The sequence below is a fragment of the Anolis sagrei genome, chromosome 2 (assembly GCF_037176765.1).
Source record: "Anolis sagrei isolate rAnoSag1 chromosome 2, rAnoSag1.mat, whole genome shotgun sequence".
Taxonomy (NCBI): domain Eukaryota; kingdom Metazoa; phylum Chordata; class Lepidosauria; order Squamata; family Dactyloidae; genus Anolis; species Anolis sagrei.
The window spans coordinates 187477821-187495707 of NC_090022.1; the positions used below are offsets into that span (position 1 = coordinate 187477821).

At 44.9% G+C, this 17887-nt stretch overlaps 1 protein-coding gene across 5 annotated transcripts in view; it reads left to right on the forward strand.

The window, feature by feature from the left end:
• Positions 1–17887, forward strand: part of RARG (retinoic acid receptor gamma) — a 179415-nt gene that overhangs the window by 105288 nt on the left and 56240 nt on the right. Inside the window, exon 1 of one of the 5 annotated variants that reach the window (XM_060762923.2) lies at positions 16894–17242. The exons of 3 other annotated variants lie outside the window; for them this stretch is intronic. In XM_060762923.2, the coding sequence (XP_060618906.1) occupies positions 17092–17242 (151 nt within the window). In that variant the 5' untranslated portion in view covers positions 16894–17091. Of the gene's footprint in view, positions 1–16893; positions 17243–17887 lie in introns of those variants that run through there. One more of the 5 variants, XM_060762926.2, reaches the window with a different exon arrangement.

The window sequence follows — 17887 nt, forward strand, 5'->3', positions numbered from 1 at the left end:
CAAATGATGTGTCTTGTCTTAGCACTGGATCCCTGCAGAGATGTGGGTTGAAACAGAAGAAATCACCTGCTGGACAACTGTTTGGGGGAAAATAACTGGCAAAGGGAATTGAAAGAAAGCCAGTAAGACCAATGTAGAGAACTTGCCCCAGTGTTACATCAAACTCTACTTGTCTTGCCTGCTGAACTAGAATTTGCAACTACGAGGGTTGAATGAAAAGTAATGCCTCCACCTTCGTTACTTGGGTTTGGATGGGAATATTTTAATAAATCAAAGGCAGAAATAATCCTTAGAATGTGCTCTTTCACGACCACTATTCACTTTTCCGGAGCCCCCGGTGGCGCAGTGGGTTAAAGCACTGAGCTGCTGAGCTTGTTGATCGAAAGGTCGCAGGTTCGATTCCGGGGAGCGGCGTGAGCTTCCGCTGTCAGCCCTAGCTTCTGCCAACCTAGCAGTTTGAAAACATGCAAATGTGAGTAGATCAATAGGTAACGGCGCTCCATGCAGTCATGCCGGCCACATGACCTTGGAGGTGTCTACGGACAACGCTGGCTCTTCGGCTTAGAAATGGAGATGAGCACCACACCCCAGAGTCAGACATGAGTCAGGTAGTCAGGGGACTACCTTTACCTTTTATTCACTTTTCCACATAATCACCAGACAATTGGATACATTTCTGCCAATGACGAACAAGTTTTCTGAAGCCGTCACAGAAGAAGTCAACACTCTTGTTTCCGCAACCAGCATCTCAAAATTCTCTCAACATCTTCATCGAAAGCATAATGATGTGCCCACAGATCTTCTTTCAATAATGTGGCCCACTCATTCTTGTGAAATGCTGATTATGCTTGAAATTTCTCTCTGAGTGATACGACGATCGTCCTGAATCAATCTGTCAATTTTTTGCTTGTGAAACTCGATGGTTGCTGTCACAGGACGGCAAACTCTTTGTCACGCAAGTCAGATGTTCCCACCTCAACTTACTCACCCAACAACGCACAGTACTCACATCATCACAGTCACCATAAACAGCTTGCATTCTCTGATGAATCTCCTTTGGGGTGACACCTTCTGCTGTCAAGAATTCAATGACTGCATGTTGCTTAAGTCGCATTGACCGACCGTCTGCGCAAGGTTCCATACTTCACACTTTAACAACACAACCATTCAATGCTAAGGCTTCCCACCAAAATAGAACTGTTGAGGAGGGTCTACTGAACAAGTCAGTACCTGCCGCATACCAGTACTGCCATCTCTTGAGGAGTTAGGAAGATGGAGGCATTACTTTTCATTCAACCCTCATAGTATGGTGTAGTGGTTTGAGCACTGGACTCTGCTCTTCCACTGAGGGACCTTGAGCAAGTCATATTCTTTCAGTCTCAGATGACAGCAACAGCAAGCCCCCTTCAAACAAACTTTGCCAAGAAAACCCTAGGATAGGGTCATTTTAGGGTCACCATAAGTTGGAAATTACATGACGGCACACAACAGCAAGCTATCTTAACCATAAAACAAAATCCAAATTCCAAGGTTTCACCACAATGTGTGCTTTGGATTTGGTTTCTAAACTCTAGGATAGATACAGGAAAGGAAGGTATCTAAAAAAATAAGCCTGGTCTTCTGGATGAGCTTAGATGTGCAGGCAATGGGAGCACGTAGTTTCAAACAAGAGTTTAGAATGAAAGGAAAGGAAAGGGCAGGTAGGCTGGCTTGGTGGCAAGGGCATGACAAGGTGTAGAAGGACAGATCAAACTACACCACTGAGAAATGGCTTCCCACCCTGTCTTTCTCCCCTTCATGCCTCCTCCATGTTAGCCAGAGGCTGACAATATGGGGAGAATGGGGGAGAGCAAGTGAGGGAATGTCTGCTCTCACTAGGCTCCGGCACAGTTCAGCCACAGAGCCTGAGCCCTGCAGAGCGCCTTCTGGTTTGAATTAGCAGGCAGGCGGGTCAGGCTAATTGGGACCTTTCAGATCCCGCCAGTGCAAGTGAGAGAGATGCAGGAGGAGGGGGAAAAATCCCATGTGGGCCAGAGTCCCAGTCAGGCAAGGAAAAGCCACAAGGCAGGGGAAAAGGGGAGCAGCTGCAGGAGAGAATCAAGTATCAGCCTGGGTTTTTGAGATATTTGGGGAGGGGGCAGAGAGGGGAAGAAAAGCCGTCCCTGTAGGCATGTTGGCAGAGGTTCTCTTTGGTTTATTTTCACAAATTGATTAAGACCTGTTCTACCTTTTAACATAAACGATCCCTTTATCCAAGTGAACTATGCAGTCCATATTACGGGGAGGTGCACACGTTTGCAAGATTGCTCCTTTAAAAAAAAAAGCCCATCCTTTATGCCCATTTTAAGGACCACTTTGGAAAATATAGTTTGGATTATTTCATTAAGATGTTGTGATTGTTAACATGTACAGTAAAGTTGACAATTAGGTGAAAGGTTTTTTTCATGTCATGAGCAACTTGAGAAACTGCAAGTTGCTTCTGGCATGAGATAATTGGCTCTCTGCAAGGATGTTGCCCAGGGTAGACCTGGATGTGTTACCATCCTGTGGGAGGCTTCTCTCATATCCCCACACAAGAAGCTGGAGCTGACAGATGGGAGCTCGTCCCATCTCACAGATTCAAACTGCCGACCTTTTGGTCAGCAGTCCTGCCGGTACAAGAGCTTAAGCCATTGTGCCATCAGGGGTGAAGGTTACAGAGAAGACTTACTTACTTTTACTTACTTAGGTGATCCCTCGTTGGCCGAGTAGGATAGTCTTCCAGGATCAGTATTCTTGTGGGTCTGTAGGTGACTGTGGAGCCCTATTCTTGACCTGCATTTTCTCCCGCAGTGAGGGTATTGATTTCCAGGTGGAGGGCGGTCTCGGTCGGGGTCGGCTTGATGCGCCTTCCTCTTGGCATGTTTTTTTCTTTCACCCTCCATTTGTGCCTCTTCAAATTCTGCAGCACTGCTGGTCACAGCTGACCTCCAGCTGGAGCACTCAAGGGCCAGGGCTCTTTTCCTGTCCACCAACATTCCGTTTTCCGCTCTTGAGTTTGGAGTAGAGCAACTGCTTTGGGAGATGGTGGTCGGGCATCCGGACAACGTGGCCAGTCCAGCGGAGTTGATGGCAGAGGACCATCACTTCAATGCTGGTGGTCTTTGCTTCTTCCAGCACACTGATGTTTGTCCGCTTGTCTTCCCAAGAGATTTTCAGGATTTTCTGGAGGCAGTGCTGATGGAATCGTTACAGGAGTTGCATGTGACGTCTGTAGACAGTCTATGTTTCGCAGGCATATAGCAGGATTGGGAGGACAATTGCTTTATAAACAAGCACCTTGGTATCCCTACGAATATCCCGGTCCTCAAACACTCTCTGCTTCATTTGGAAAAATGCTGCACTCGCAGAGCTGAGGTGGTGTTGTATTTCAGTGTCGATGTTGATTTTGGTGGAGAGGTGGCTGCCAAAGTAGCGGAAATGGTCAACTCAAAAACTCAAGTACAGAGAAGAATAAACTCTCAGGCTTGAGATGCAATTGTGATTTAGTGACATGGATTACTCCAAGTTCTAGACATTTGGTAAACAGAACCTACAGGCAAATAGCCTTCCATACCTGGAATCAGAGCTGGGAATAATTGCTTATCAAACAATAGCTCCTAGCATCCCAAACCACAGCTAGATGTAGGAGTCTGGCTCATGTTGTTCCCCAAAAGTATGTTTTCCAAGCTCTAGTGAGGCTAAGTCCCTCACTGGGAGGCCGATCTGCCTTTCAGCAAAGTTTTCTGGCTGTGGCACAATGTGGTTTGCAAATTAAATCAGCATTTCTGTTCTTCTGGAAGTTTTTGCTTTGAGATATTCAGGGCTACATAAATCCTTAGCCTTTTTCTCCCCGCCTTCTCCTGTTTCCGCCCCCACAAACTGGCACAGAGCACTGCTGGATGTGCGGGCGGAATCTGCTGATGGAAGAATTCACTGAATTCATTAGTTTATGCTAATGCATTTAAATGCATGCAAACCTGAAGCTGTTGGCTGATTAGCTCAGTTTGAAAACAAAACTCCAGCCTAGTTTTCCATCAGGGTTTAAGCAACTGTGACGCCAGCAATGATGCCAGTTTAACACTCATCCTTTGCCGACCTGGTGGCTTGTTGGGTGAGCGGTGCTTGTCAGTGGGGCTTAAGCGAGTCCATGTCTGTGTGCTCATTTTCTCAAAACTATGGGGCATGAGGAGGCTATGGAAAAACTGAGCAGGAGGAAGGAGAGGGAGCAAGGGCCTGGCTTGGCTGCTATGCTGCTACAGGCAGCGAAGGGAAGGGAAGGGCTGCCATGGAGCTGGGTCATGTGGAGGTTACTGCACCCAAAGGGGGTTCTTGTAGAGTTCATGCCGCTGGCTCGCTCAACGCTTGCTCGGCCTCTGCGCTGGAAGGAAAGGGAGAGGCTGGGGGGGGGGGGGGGGGATGGGGAAGGAGGGGGAACACAGCCTGGCCCGGGCCGGCTACTGGCAGGGAGCCTGGTCCAACCAGTGGAGAGAGACAGAAACAGGCCTAGCCAGTGAGAGGGAAGCCCAGTTTAACCAGTGGGGGAAATTAATGTTGGTTTGTCCCCAGTCAGCCCAGGGTGAAGGAATGAGGTTTGGCCCAGTTGTAGCAGCAGTGGGTGGGGTGGGGGCAGAAGAAACAGATCTAACGCAGCCAGGAGTGAGGGAGGCGCTGCAAATGCAAGCCTTGTCCAGCACAGCTAGCAAGTGTGTATGTGTTGGCCCAAGGAGAAGAAGCATGGGATAGGGCAGTTGGGGATAGGAACACTTAGCAGCTGGGGAGAAGGACGGAGCATGACTTTTTTCAGAGTTTGGGAAAGTTACTTTTTCGGATTGCAGTTCCTATGGTTATGGTTACTAGAGGAATCTGGGAAATGTTCAAAAACAAAGTCTTCCCAGATCTGGTTTGTACATAAGTCAGCTTGCTCCGGTCTCTTGGGAGAAGCCTAGTTGATGGGGGAGCTCAACCAGTATACCAAAAAAGGAACATTGGCATATTTCACTGGCAATCTGATCCTTTCTCTCAGATGAAAAGCTGGTAGTTCCAAATCAGCCATGGGCAAGCTTCGGCCCTTCGGGTGTTTTGGACTTAAACTTCCAGAAATCCCAACCAGCTTACCAGCTGTTGGGAATTATGGGAGTTGAAGTCCAAAACACTGGGAGGGCTGAAGTTTGTCAGTCTAACTGGACAGACATAGGACCACTTATGGATCATAATCTGTGACACAGTCACAAAAACTGATATTTTTTTGCAAATTTATTTATTAACTATATTTCTGGGGCGACTTACAGGGAGCGGTCAACCCCCCTGTTTAAGGAGCTCCATTGGCTGCCATTCATTTTCCGATCCCAATTCAAGATACAGATTCTCACCTACAAAGCCCTGAATGGTTTGGGATCCGCCTACCTGCGTGACCGCATTTCTGTGTATGAACCCACATGATCTCTTCGTTCATCTGGGGAGGCCCTGCTCTCGCTCCCACCTCCCTCACAGACGCAATTGGTGGGGACAAGGGAGAGGGCCTTCTCCGTGGTTGCCCCTCGACTCTGGAACTCACTCCCCAAGGATATCAGACACGCCCCCACATTAGCAGTCTTTAGGAGGAGCCTGAAAGCGTGGCTGTTCCAGTGTGCCTTCCTTGAATAAAGGAAACAATCCCCTGCAAATACTCTGAGAAGCACTGTATTTACCCATTGGGTTGCTCTTTACTTTTGATTTAAAATCCTCCAAATAGATACATCCACTGTTCATGTCCAGCATTTATTTTTAAAGTTTTAAATATTACATTTGGCCCAGCCATAGGTTTTTTAATTCTTGTGTTTATTGTCTACTTGTGAGTTATATTAGTTGTATTGTTTATTTTGTTTATTGCTTGTATTTTATTACTGCTTGTTGTTTTTGATGTGTTGTTGGGCTTGGCCTCATGTAAGCCACTCCGAGTCCCTTGGGGAGATGATGGCAGAGTATAAATAAAGTATTATTATTATTATTATTATTATTATTATTATTATTTCTATCCCGCTCTATCTCACCCCGAAGGGGACTCAGAGTGGCTTACAGTATGGCAATAGTCAACACCACATAAACAAAACAAATATACAATACAACACAATTACATTGGCAATAAAATAAATAAAACATATAAATACAAGAAATAAAATTAAAACTGTTAGAAACATGAGGCCTACTTCTGTAGCCGTCGTTCCTACTGCTACATCATGCCAATTCCATATTGCACTACTCCCCAAACACCTTAAATTTTTTCCATATCTTAATTTTTTCCTGAAAATTAGGAGGGAGGGGGTAAATCTAATATCACTGGGGAGGGAGTTCCATAGCCGAGGGTCCACCACTGAGAAGGCCCTGTCTCTTGCCCCCACCATTCGCGCTTGTGAAGGGGATGGGACTGAGAGCAGGGCCTCCCCAGCAGATCTTAACACTCTTACCGATTCGTAGGAAGACATACGTTTGGACAGATAAGTTGGGCCAGAACTGTTAGATGTGTAGGTCAGTGTTTTGCAAGTACCACATACAGCATGTAAGTTCATATTCTGAACCTATACCCTTCCTCAATTGACATTTACATAATTGTATGGGTCTTGAATAAAACTGGGAGGGCTTCTGGCCCAACAGTTGTTGTTAAACTCCAATTCTCATCCAGCCTGGACATTGGTGAGATATAATGGGAGTAGTCAACATCTAGAAGGCTTCACTTCTGTCATAGAGGCTGGGGCCAGAGATGCACCGCCATAACAAAAACTTAAAGAGCAGATTGTGAGTTCATTAAATGGCTGGCAGTGTCCAGAAGGATAGCAGTTTCCATTTAGTCCATTGAAGGGATTCATGACATCTTGAAGACCCAAGAGATTTCATTATAGTATAAGTTCTCCTGAATTAGAGCCATTGGATGTGACATGACATGGTTAATTGCATAGCTAGTCCATCTTTAGGTAGGTGCACAGTTAAACACCCCAAAACATAAATTCAGAGGTGGCAGATCAAAATCTACTGGTCGTCCTCCAGATGATCTGCTGTAGTCTCTTGCTCCCATAACAACTGCAACTTGTGGGTTTAAAATAGACTTTCTAGTCCCATTTTTTTTTGTAATAGCTCATCTACAGATTGGTATGTAGATCTGCTCCTTGGTGGTGGGATTGCATGTTTTGGTGAAGCAAGAGGTAGTAGTAACAATAGTCTGAGATGACACTGGCAGAGGATCTTTGAGGCAATCACTGTGGCATCATACCTTAGTTCTGTGGAAAAGAAGATAACTACCTTGAAAACTATCCTAAAGATTGGTGCAACAATCCAAATAAAACAAGAGGTAGTGCAAGAAGAGGCTCCCAGCTTGAAATACACTCAACAAACTCCCAGGAAAAACCAGAAGACATATACAGGTGGTGCTGTGGGTAATGATATCGCTGGACTGAAGACGAAAAGCCATTCATCTGTTAATGCACTCAATGGTGAAAGGGAAGTCTGATGGTGTTCAACACATACATACCATAGGAACATGGGAAGCATAAATCAGAAAAAGCTAGACTCTCTGAACCAAGATATAGGAAGTGCAATTCTAAGAAGAAACTGTGTTGCACTAATAGTGAGGAGAAATGTAGTAAAATCAGTCAAGAGATAAAATGTAGCCTGACCTAATAGTATCAGTCAGACCCCAGGGAAAACCCATTACTATAACCACGACCCTAGTTTGTGTTCTAACTACAAAGACAGAAGAAGAAACTGAAAGAATCTGTGCAGGAGTCCAGGAGATAATTTACTGCACAGTAAATGAGGACATGTAAGTAATTGTAGGTGATTGGAACACAACAGTAGGAAACAGAGCAGAACCAAACATTGTGGGGAAATTGGCCTAGGTCCAGCTTCATTTGCAAGAGAGCATCTGATTTAATTTTGTGAGACCAACAGTTTGTTCATCCCAAATGCATTTTTCAAGCAACCAAAGAGGCCACTGTATATATGGACATCATCTGATCGCCATACAGCAATCAGGTACATAGTTGGAAGCAGAAGATGAAGACGCGCCATTCTTTGGAAGACAAGGAGCACATTGTGTCTCAAAATGTGAACTACTGATATAAACAATTGGAGGAAAGAATCAAATACATCCTGAAGAATATCTCTGTAGAAATGAAAGACAATGTAAAAATAGATTTGAATTATTGAGCTTAATTGTTGGAGAGCCAGAAGGACTATGCCTGAAGCCAAAGACATTGTGCGGGAAGAATGCAAAAAGACAATCTATCCAGCCAAAAAGAAAGTGAAAACCTACTGGATGATAGATGAAACTTTTCAAGAAGTTAAGGATACATGAAGAGCAAAATTAAAAGGAGACAGAAATAGCGCAAGAAGAAAATCAGCCTCGAATCATAGAGTTGGAAGAGACCTCGTGGACCATCCAGTCTAACCCCCTGCCAGAAAGCAGGAAAATCACATTCAAAGTACCCCTGACAGATGGCCATCCAGCTTCTGTTTAAAAGCCTCCACAGAAGGAGCCTCCACCACACGCCAGGGCAGAGAGTTCCACTACTGAACATCTCTCACAGTCAATACGTTCTTCCTCATGTTCAGGTGGAATCTCCTTTCCTGTAGTTTGAAGCCATTATTTTGTGTCCTAGTCTCCAGGCCAGCAGAAAACAAGCCCGCTCCCTCGTCATGACTTCCCTTCACATATTTACACATGGTCCTTATCATGTCTCCTCTTAGCCTTCTCTTCAGCAGGCTAAACATGCCCAGCTCCTTAAGCTGCACCTCATAGGGCTTGTTCTCTAGACCCCTTATCATTTTAGTCACCCTTCTCTGGACACATTCTAGTCTATGGTTAATTCATTGTAGCAATGCCTCATGTAGATCATTAAAAAGCTATGGATGATTCTTAAAGAAATGAGTGTACTACAATATTTGATTATCCTAATGTGTAATCAGTTTTCAGAACCACTGTTAGAACAGATATAGAGAAATTAAATAGTCATAGAACAATCAAGCCTGAACTCAAACCTAGACATCTAGATAACTAAACTGAGAATTTCTTGTGTAGGCCATACCTCGAGAAGAGTGAGTCAACTAGAAAAGTGAGTCAACTAGAAAAGACAACAATGCTTGGCAAGGCAGAAGCATGGATTCAGTCAAGGAGGCCATGGTCAGGTCTTGCAGACTCAGGGCCATGGCCTCCTTGAGTGAATCTACCCATTTGTAATAGGGTCTTCTTCTTCACTTATGATCTTCTGCCTTGCCAAGCATTGTGGTGCTTGCAGAGTTACATGGATGCTTCATGCAATGCATCTGGGTTTTGTTGATAGACCTTGGGGGGGGGGGGGCATTAAAGTCCTAGAAGCAGACCCCTTAACTTATTTAACTGAACTTGCTTTGTGGCTAGAGATAGATAAATTTCCAGGGGAGAATAGATGGCAAAACATGTGTCCTATAATGACCATAGTTGTGGTTTGATGGCTAAAAGGGTGTTGAGGTGGAGGTGTGCATCATGGGTGTCCACAAGGAGAGAACGCACCGGGACTGTGGCACAGCTGGCTGAGTGTCAGCTGCATTAAGATCACTTCTGACCAAAAGGTCATGAGTTCGAAGCCAGCCTGGGTTGGAGTGAGCTTCCAACCAATTGTGTAGCTTGTTGTTGACCTTTGCAACCTGAAAGACAGTTGCATCTGTCAAGTAGGAAAATTAGGTACCACCTATGTGTGGGGAGGCTAATTTAACTAATTTACGAGGCCATAAAAAAGACTACAGCAAAGCACTCCAGCAAAAGCATGCAGAGAATGCAGAAGTACTTCATCAGTGTTGCAGATGGACGATGAAAGCGACAGCTCCCCTGGTGGCCAGAAAAGTTAAATAGCCTCTGACTGTCTGTCTATAACTGATGTGTGTCTTTGGCATTTAATGTTTGCCATATATGTGTACATTGTAATCCGCCCTGAGTCCCCTGCAGGGTGAAAAGGGCGGAATATAAATACTGTAAATAAATAAATAATAAATAAACTTGGGGCACTTTTGTGTCTAAATACTCTAAGGCTCCCAGGCTTGTCTGTTCTTGGTTGCTAAGCAGGGTCAGCCCTGGTTAGTACCTGAATTGGGGGGGGGGGGGGGTGCCAAAGAATACCAGGTGCTGTAGATTGTATTTCAGAGAAACAAGCTGAAAAGACCACCTCTGAATATTCCTTTCCTAAGAAAATCCTATGAAATTTTTGGTGTTGCCTTAAGTTGACAAGTGACTTAAAATCACACACACACATCTGTGTCAGAGTTGCCTAAGGGTCCATCCACACAGCCATATAACCCAGAATATCAAGGCAGAAAATCCCATAATATCTGCTTTGAACTGGGTTATCTGAGTCCACACTGCCATATATCCCAATTTAAAGCAGAGAATGTGGGATTTTATTCAGTTGTGTGGTGCACATTTGAGAGGGTGTTAACGTCTTGTCCATGTCTTTATAAAATGTATCAACATACACGTGAGACAGTGTGATACTCTTGCCCTATTTAAAACTAAATTTACTTCTTCCTTATGCCTTTAGATCAATGTTGTTGGACTATTTGTTACTTTCCCCCCCAGAAAGGTTACTCTTCAGACTAATGCAAAGTATTCTTGGATTGACTTGCCCTCTCTTGCCTCCTGGAAGCCTTTTAAACTAAAGAGCTAGCTTGCCAAATATAATAACATTTGACTCCGTAATATTACCCTACTTTGGCATGTGCTGTTTATATGTGAGGGACAGATTTTTGAGGACAGGCTTGTTATCTGTGGCACATCAGAATCATTTCCAAATAATTGGGAGGGCCACCCATTTTTTATGCTGCATCAGATGTACCGTACAGCAATTCGTGAAAACACAGGCCTTAATCTGTTAGTTTACAAAGTGCTACAGAAATGTTGTGGGTACTTTGATTGCAGTAAGCCAGAGCTTTCCAAACTGAGTTTGGCAACTTGTTAGTGGATTGACTACAATGTGTAGGTATGTCGCCTGAACATAACGAGAAATTACAAAAATCTTGGAAGTATATGTTAGCTTACAAATCATGTTTTCAAACACAAAAATGAAAGATTTTCATGTGTTATGTTGTGTCCCCATATATATTGTTATTGCAATTTAGGTATGTGGTGAAGTGTAAATTTTAATCTACTGTTATGTATAGTTGTAGATGGGCGTTTGAAAGGGTATTAAAAGTTGCATAACTGGGGGGAATGGTAGCCAGCTTAGCTCACTTTGAGCTGGGTTACTATGGAAAAAGGGGTGGAGCCAACTGCCACTTGGCAGGGCAGCCATTTTAAAATAGTCAGTCTGTCATCAGCGAACTACAGGAGTGGTTGGTTCTGTAGTAGTGAGAACCAGGAAGGTAGACTGTAGTTTTAAAACTACAGGGAAAGGCTAATTCTATTGTAGTGAGGATCCGGAAGGTTTTGGATTTTAGCCTAGGTAGTTTAGATAAGTCGAGTTGACTTATTTATATTAGTAGTTAGTGTATGAGTGGAAGGGGTGAGAGAAACCCAGTGAGAATCTTTATTGCAACAGAAATATCATAAAGAAAGAATAAGCTTGTATCTGAAGTAATCTATTAAGGAAAGAAACACAGTTTGAAGAAAAATAGTTTGAAATCTGTTTAGTGGAAGGAAGAGCCCTTTCCAGAGTTGGTTTAAGAAATATTATAAATGTAACCTCTGAAGATATGTGCCTCTAAGAGTCAAGAAACATTGAAACCATTAAGCTTCTGCAACATTTCAATAAACTTGTTACAGTTTCTTATAAAGCCCGGTTTCTGTTACACATCCTTTCCAGAGTTAAGTCACACTACATCTTGAAGAAAGACCATTCAATATTACTAGCTATTAGCTACGTTATCAATTTAATAAGCCTTTACAAAGTGGTGGCATCTTTGCAAAATCTTTACAAACTGGTGGCTTCTTCCTTACAAGTTATCATTCATAAGGGATTGGTTTAACCTCTGTTTTGCTAATAAAACTATATTCGTGTGTTGTGAATTGATGCATGTTTAAAAAGTGTGTCACTGACATGAAATGTTTGAAAGATTTGCACTAAATAGATTAACATCATTCTGGAAGTTTTGAACACCTGGACCTTTTAGGAAGCTGATTTCCAACAATTAGCACAGATAATTATGTTTATTTCCATGCTGGAAAAGTTTTATTTGTTGATTTCTGGAGAGCAGACGCATTCACAGGATCAAATTAGCCATTGTGGATTGGACAGATTCAGGCAGGATTTTTTTAACATAGCAAATTAGTGATGAGAATTATTATTTGGAGGCAATATTTTTATTTTGTCTCACGGCCCACAGGCCTCTTTCTATGTGTATGTGCCTTGATGTTGCATGTTCCTTCCTCTGAAATATTGCCTACAGGAGGTGGAATTTGTTGGCCGTCTCTCATCCAAGTAGTCGTTTGGGCTGACTCTATTTAGCTTTCAAGGTCAGATCACACTACGTAACACTATTTTTGTTCCTGGATTATCAATGTCGTTTCTTAATTGATTCTATCATAAAAAACAAGGACAATGTTTATTAACACATTTTGCTGCAGTTTTTCAGTGAATATCTCATAGAGTTTCAACCAATCCAACATAGTTTGTGGCAGCCACAAAGACAAAGTTTCCGGAGTGGAGCAACTACTTCCAAAGTAATTACCGCATAATTAAACAGGAATCGCTTTCAAACCAGGAACAGTTTTTTTCCCTTCAAAATAACACTATGTAACAACATTTTAAAAATATCTGTTTCTGCTTTAAAAGTGTTATTTCCTGTTCAATTGTGCAGAAGTGTGAATGTTGCAAGTGGCCAGCTCGGTTAGCATCGAATGGCCTTTCAGCTTCAAAGCCTGGCTGCTTCCTCACAGCAACAAACAGCAACCCAGTGATTCTAGCCATGAAAGCCTTCAACAACACATATTTAAAGTTAATCCCCCAGACTAGATCTTAAACACCTTCATCTTTGAAAGCCTGTCTGAATAGATAAGTTCTAGCCTGGCGGTTTCAGTATCCATGGGGGGGGGGGGGATGCCGAGGGTCCACGCTATACATTGTGCCTATGGATTGTGGTGCGTGCATGCATTTCCTAGATCAGTGTTTCTCTACCTGTAGGTCGGGACCCCTGGGGGAGTCATGAGAGGCCGTCAGAAGGGTTGCCAAAGACCACCAGAAAACACAGTATTTTCTGTTGGTCATGGTGGTTCTGCATGGGAAGTTTGGCCCAATTCTATCGTTGGTGGGGTTCAGAATGCTCTTTGATTGTAGATTACATTCCAGCAACTACAACTCCCAAATGTCAAGGTCTTCACACACACCCCACCCCCAAATTCCATCAGTATTCACATTTGGGCATATTGAGTATTTGTGCCAAATTTGGACCAGATGCGTCATTGTTTGAGTTCACAGTGCTCTCTGGATGTAGGTGAACTACAACTCCAAAACTCAAGGTCAGTGCCCATCAAACCCTTTCAGTATTTTCTGTTCGTCGTGGGAGTGCCAAATTTGGTCCAATTATTGCTGGTGGAGTTCAGAATACCCTTTGATTGTAGGTGAATTATACATTGCTCATGGGAGCAGAGTACCGAGAGCACACAACACCCTTGCTACACCAGCTCCACTGACTGCCCATCAGCTTCAAAGTGCTGGCTTCGGCCTATAAAGCCCTTAATGGTTCTGGCCTAATTTACCTGTCTGAATGTATCTCCCACAACGAGCCACCTAGGACCTTAAGATCATCTGGGGGGGCTGCTCTCAGACCCCCCACCATCGCAACCACGCTTGGTGGGGACGAGAGACAGGGTCTTCTCTGTGGTGGCCCCTCAGCTATGGAATTCCCTCCTAAATGAAATCAGATCTGCTCCGTTTCTCCTGTCTTTCCGAAAAAAGTGAAATCCTGGCTCTGGGATCAGGCCTTTGCAGACTAGACTGACTTGTCTAGTCTGCGTCTGCAGTAATCTTTGTACCTAGAAATGCAAAGTCTGTCATGGCCTCCACGTGTTCTCCCTTTATTTGCCAGTTATCAATCAGTCTGGTTGCCATAATCTTGGGGGTTTTTTTTAATGTTTAGCTGCAACCCAACTTTTGCGTTTTCTTCTTTCACCTTGATTAGAAGACTCCTCAGCTCCTCCTTGCTTTCGGCCATCAAAGTGGTATCATCTGCATATATAAGGTTGTTAATGTTTCATCCAGCAATTTAAACTCCAGCCTTGGATTCGTCAAGCCCCGCATATTGCATGATTGTATGTTCTGCATACAAGTGGAATAGGTAGGGTGAGAGTATACAGCTCTGCCCTACTCCTTTCCCAATCTTGAATCAGACTGTTGTTCTGTGGTCTGGTCTTACTGTTGCTACTTGGTCCTTATACAGGTTCCTCAGGAGAGAGACAAGGTGATGTGATATGCCCATACCACCAAGAACTCAACTTTTGGCCTACAACTCCTAGAAATCCCAGCCAGTTTACCAGCTGTTAGGATTTCTTTGAACTGGATTATCCAAGTCCTCAGTTTGTTCCTTCTCTATATCTTCTGAGTTTTGCATGCACTTTTATGTTGTTACCTGTTTTACTTCCTGTATGTTAACTCTAGGTTCAGCAGAACTTACCAGTCATAGAATCAAAGAGCTGGAAGAGACCTCCTGGGCCATCCAGTCCAACCCCATTCTGCCAAGAAGCAGGAATATTGCATTCAAAGCACCCTTGACAGATGGCCATCTGTCCTCTATTAAAAAACCTCCAAAGAAGGAGCCTCCACCACACTCCGGGGCAGAGAGTTCCACTGCTGAACGGCTCTCACAGTCAGGAAGTTCTTCCTCATGTTAAGATGGAATCTCCTTTCTTGTAGTTTGTTCCATGTCGTAGTCTCCAGGGAAGCAGAAAACAAGCTTGCTCCCTCCTTCCTGTGACTTCCTCTCACATATTTATACATGGCTATCATGTCTCCTCTCAGCCTTCTCTTCTTCAGGCTAAACATGCCCAGCTCCTTAAGCCACTCCTCATAGGGCTTGTTCTCCAGAACCTTGATCATTTTAGTCACCCTCCTCTGGACACATTCCAGCTTGTCTTCAGGCTAAACATGCCTAGCTCCTTAAGCCGCTCCTCATAGAGCTTGCTCTCTAGAACCTTGATCATTCTAGTCGCCCTCCTCTGGACACATTTAGCTTGTCTTCAGGCTAAACATGCCCAGCTCCTTAAGCCGCTCCTCATAGGATTTGTTCTCCAGACCCTTGATCGTTCTAGTCGCCCTCCTCGGGACACATTCCAGCTTGTCAATATCTCTCTTCAATTGTGGTGCCCAGAATTGGACACAATATTCCAGGTGTGGTCTGACCAAGGCAGAATAGAGGGATAGCATTACTTCCCTAGATCTAGACACTATGCTCCTATTGATGCAGGCCAAAATCCCATTGGCTTTTTTTGCAGCCACATCACATTGTTGGCTCATGTTTAACTTGTTGTCCACAAGGACTCCAAGATCTTTTTCACACGTACTGCTCTCGAGCCAGGCATTGTCCCCCATTCTGCATCTTTGCATTTAGTTTTTCCTGCCAAAGTGGAGTATCTTGCATTTGTTCCTGTTGAAGATACTCCACTTTGGAAGGAAAAACGAAATGCAGATCCAGAATGGGGGACGAGGCCTGGCTCGAGAGTCAACAGGGTATATATACCAAGGGCCCTTCCACTCAATTTATTATTATTATTAACTTTATTTGTACCCCGCTAGCATCTCCCGGTGGAGCCCCCGGTGGCCTAGTGGGTTAAAGCAGTGAGCAGCTGAGCTTGTTGATTGAAAGGTCGCAGGTTCAATTCCGGGGAGCGGCGTGAGCTTCTGCTGTCAGCCCTAGCTTCTGCCAACCTAGCAGTTTGAAAACATGCAAATGTGAGTAGATCAATAGGTACCGCTCCGGCGGGAAGGTAACGGCGCTCCATGCAGTCATGCCAGCCACATGACCTTGGAGGTGTCTACGGACAACGCTGGCTCTTCGGCTTAGAAATGGAGATGAGCACCACACCCCAGAGTCAGACATGACTGGACTTAATGTCTGGGGACTACCTTTACCTTTACCTTAGCATCTCCCGAAGGACTCAATGTGGCGTACAAAGGCCAAAGCCTCAAAACACAATGTAACAATACAACACCTAAAGCAAATTAAAAACAATTAAAGCAATATTAAACAACAAGCAATAAACAATACATCAAGACACTATAAAACTGGGCCGGGCCAGAGTAAATGGGTACAGGATTAAAAGTGCTGATGTGACAGGTGATATGTAAGGATTATAGGGTAAGTGCAGTGTGCAGTGTGCAGCAATCTTAGTTCTAATAAAGTGCTTCTGGGACTTGGTATTGGAGGTTCCTATTCTGGGAAGGCACATCGGAACAGCCAGGTCTTCAAGTTCTTTCTAAAGACTGCCAATGTAGGGGCCTGTCTAAGATCTTTGGGGAGGGTGTTCCAGAGTTCGGGGGGCCACCACAGAAAAGGCCCTGTCTCGCGTCCCTGCCAAACGCGCCTGCAACGCTGGCGGGATCACAAGCATTGGGTATTTGTGCCAAACTTGGTCCAGTGAATGAAAAGACATCCTGCATGTCGGATATTTACATTGTGATTCATAACAGTAGCAAAATTACAGTTATGAAGTAGCAATGAAAATCCCCACAACATGGGGGGCTGTCTTAAGGGCCTTAGGAAGGTGGGGAAACACTGTCCTAGATCATCTTTGTGGGAATGCGGTGCGTCCAACCCGGGCTGTTTCCGTTCCTCGCTCTGTTTTCCTTTCTCTTCCCCTCCCACCCGGGAAGCCCCGCCCCTTTGCCAAGCCCCGCCTCTTTGGTTTGGCCACGCCCCTTTCTTTGACAGGCCCCGCCCCCGGCGCCCGAGTCCCGCGCCGCCTTCGCCTCGGCGGCAGTGGCTTCCGAAGCAAGCGGGCGGGGAGCCCTGGAGCGCTGGCGGCGTGGGACTGGGGCCCGGGATCCGCCGAGGGGCTCTCCTCCTCCTCCAGCCAGCCTCCAGGAGCCTTGTGACTGTCGGGATTGCCGTCGCGAGTGGTCCCCTTTCCTCGGCTGGAAGATGTACGACTGCATGGAGGCGTTCGCCGTGGCGCCGAGGCAGCTCTACGATGTCACCAACCGGAGCGCCTGCATGCTGCGCAAGTCCAGCCTCAGCCCCTGCTTCGTGGGCTTGGACCCCTTCGCCTGGCCTCAGGCGGCCCGACTCCAGTGTAGGTGCCTCGGGTCTGGGTCTGGGCCACAAAGAGGGAGTAGCCTCCGTTGGAGGAGTGGAAAAAGTAGCCTCCGTTTGGGTGTGAAAGAGAGAGAAGTATCCGTAGTTTGGGTGTGAAAGTAATACAAGCCCCTTCTACACTGCCCACACCACCCACATTATCAAAGCAGATAATCCTCATAATCTGCTTTGAACCGGATTATCTGAGTCTCCATTGCCATATCATCCAGTTCATAGTAGATAATCTGGGTGTTATATGGCGGTGTAGAAGAGGCTGGCCTGTATCCCAGGATTTGATCCCAGATTATTTGGCAGTGGGGACTCCTATAATCCGGTTCAAAGCAGATAACCTGGGGTCACATCCTGGGATAAAAGGGGGGCAGAGAGAGAAAGTCTGGTTTGAAAGTGAGGGAAGTAGTTTCAATAGTTTAAGTGAAGAGAAAGAAAAGTATCCTTGGTTTGTGAGTGAAAGAGAGAAATAGAGATCTAGTTTGAGAGGGGAAAGTAGAGAGAAGTCTCCTTAGTTTGGGAGTGAAGAGAGAGAAAAAAATATTTGGTTGGAGTGAGAGATAGGACGATAGAAGTATCCTTAGTTTGAGTGGAGAGAGAGGGAGTATCCTTGGTTTGTGAGTGAAAGAGAGAT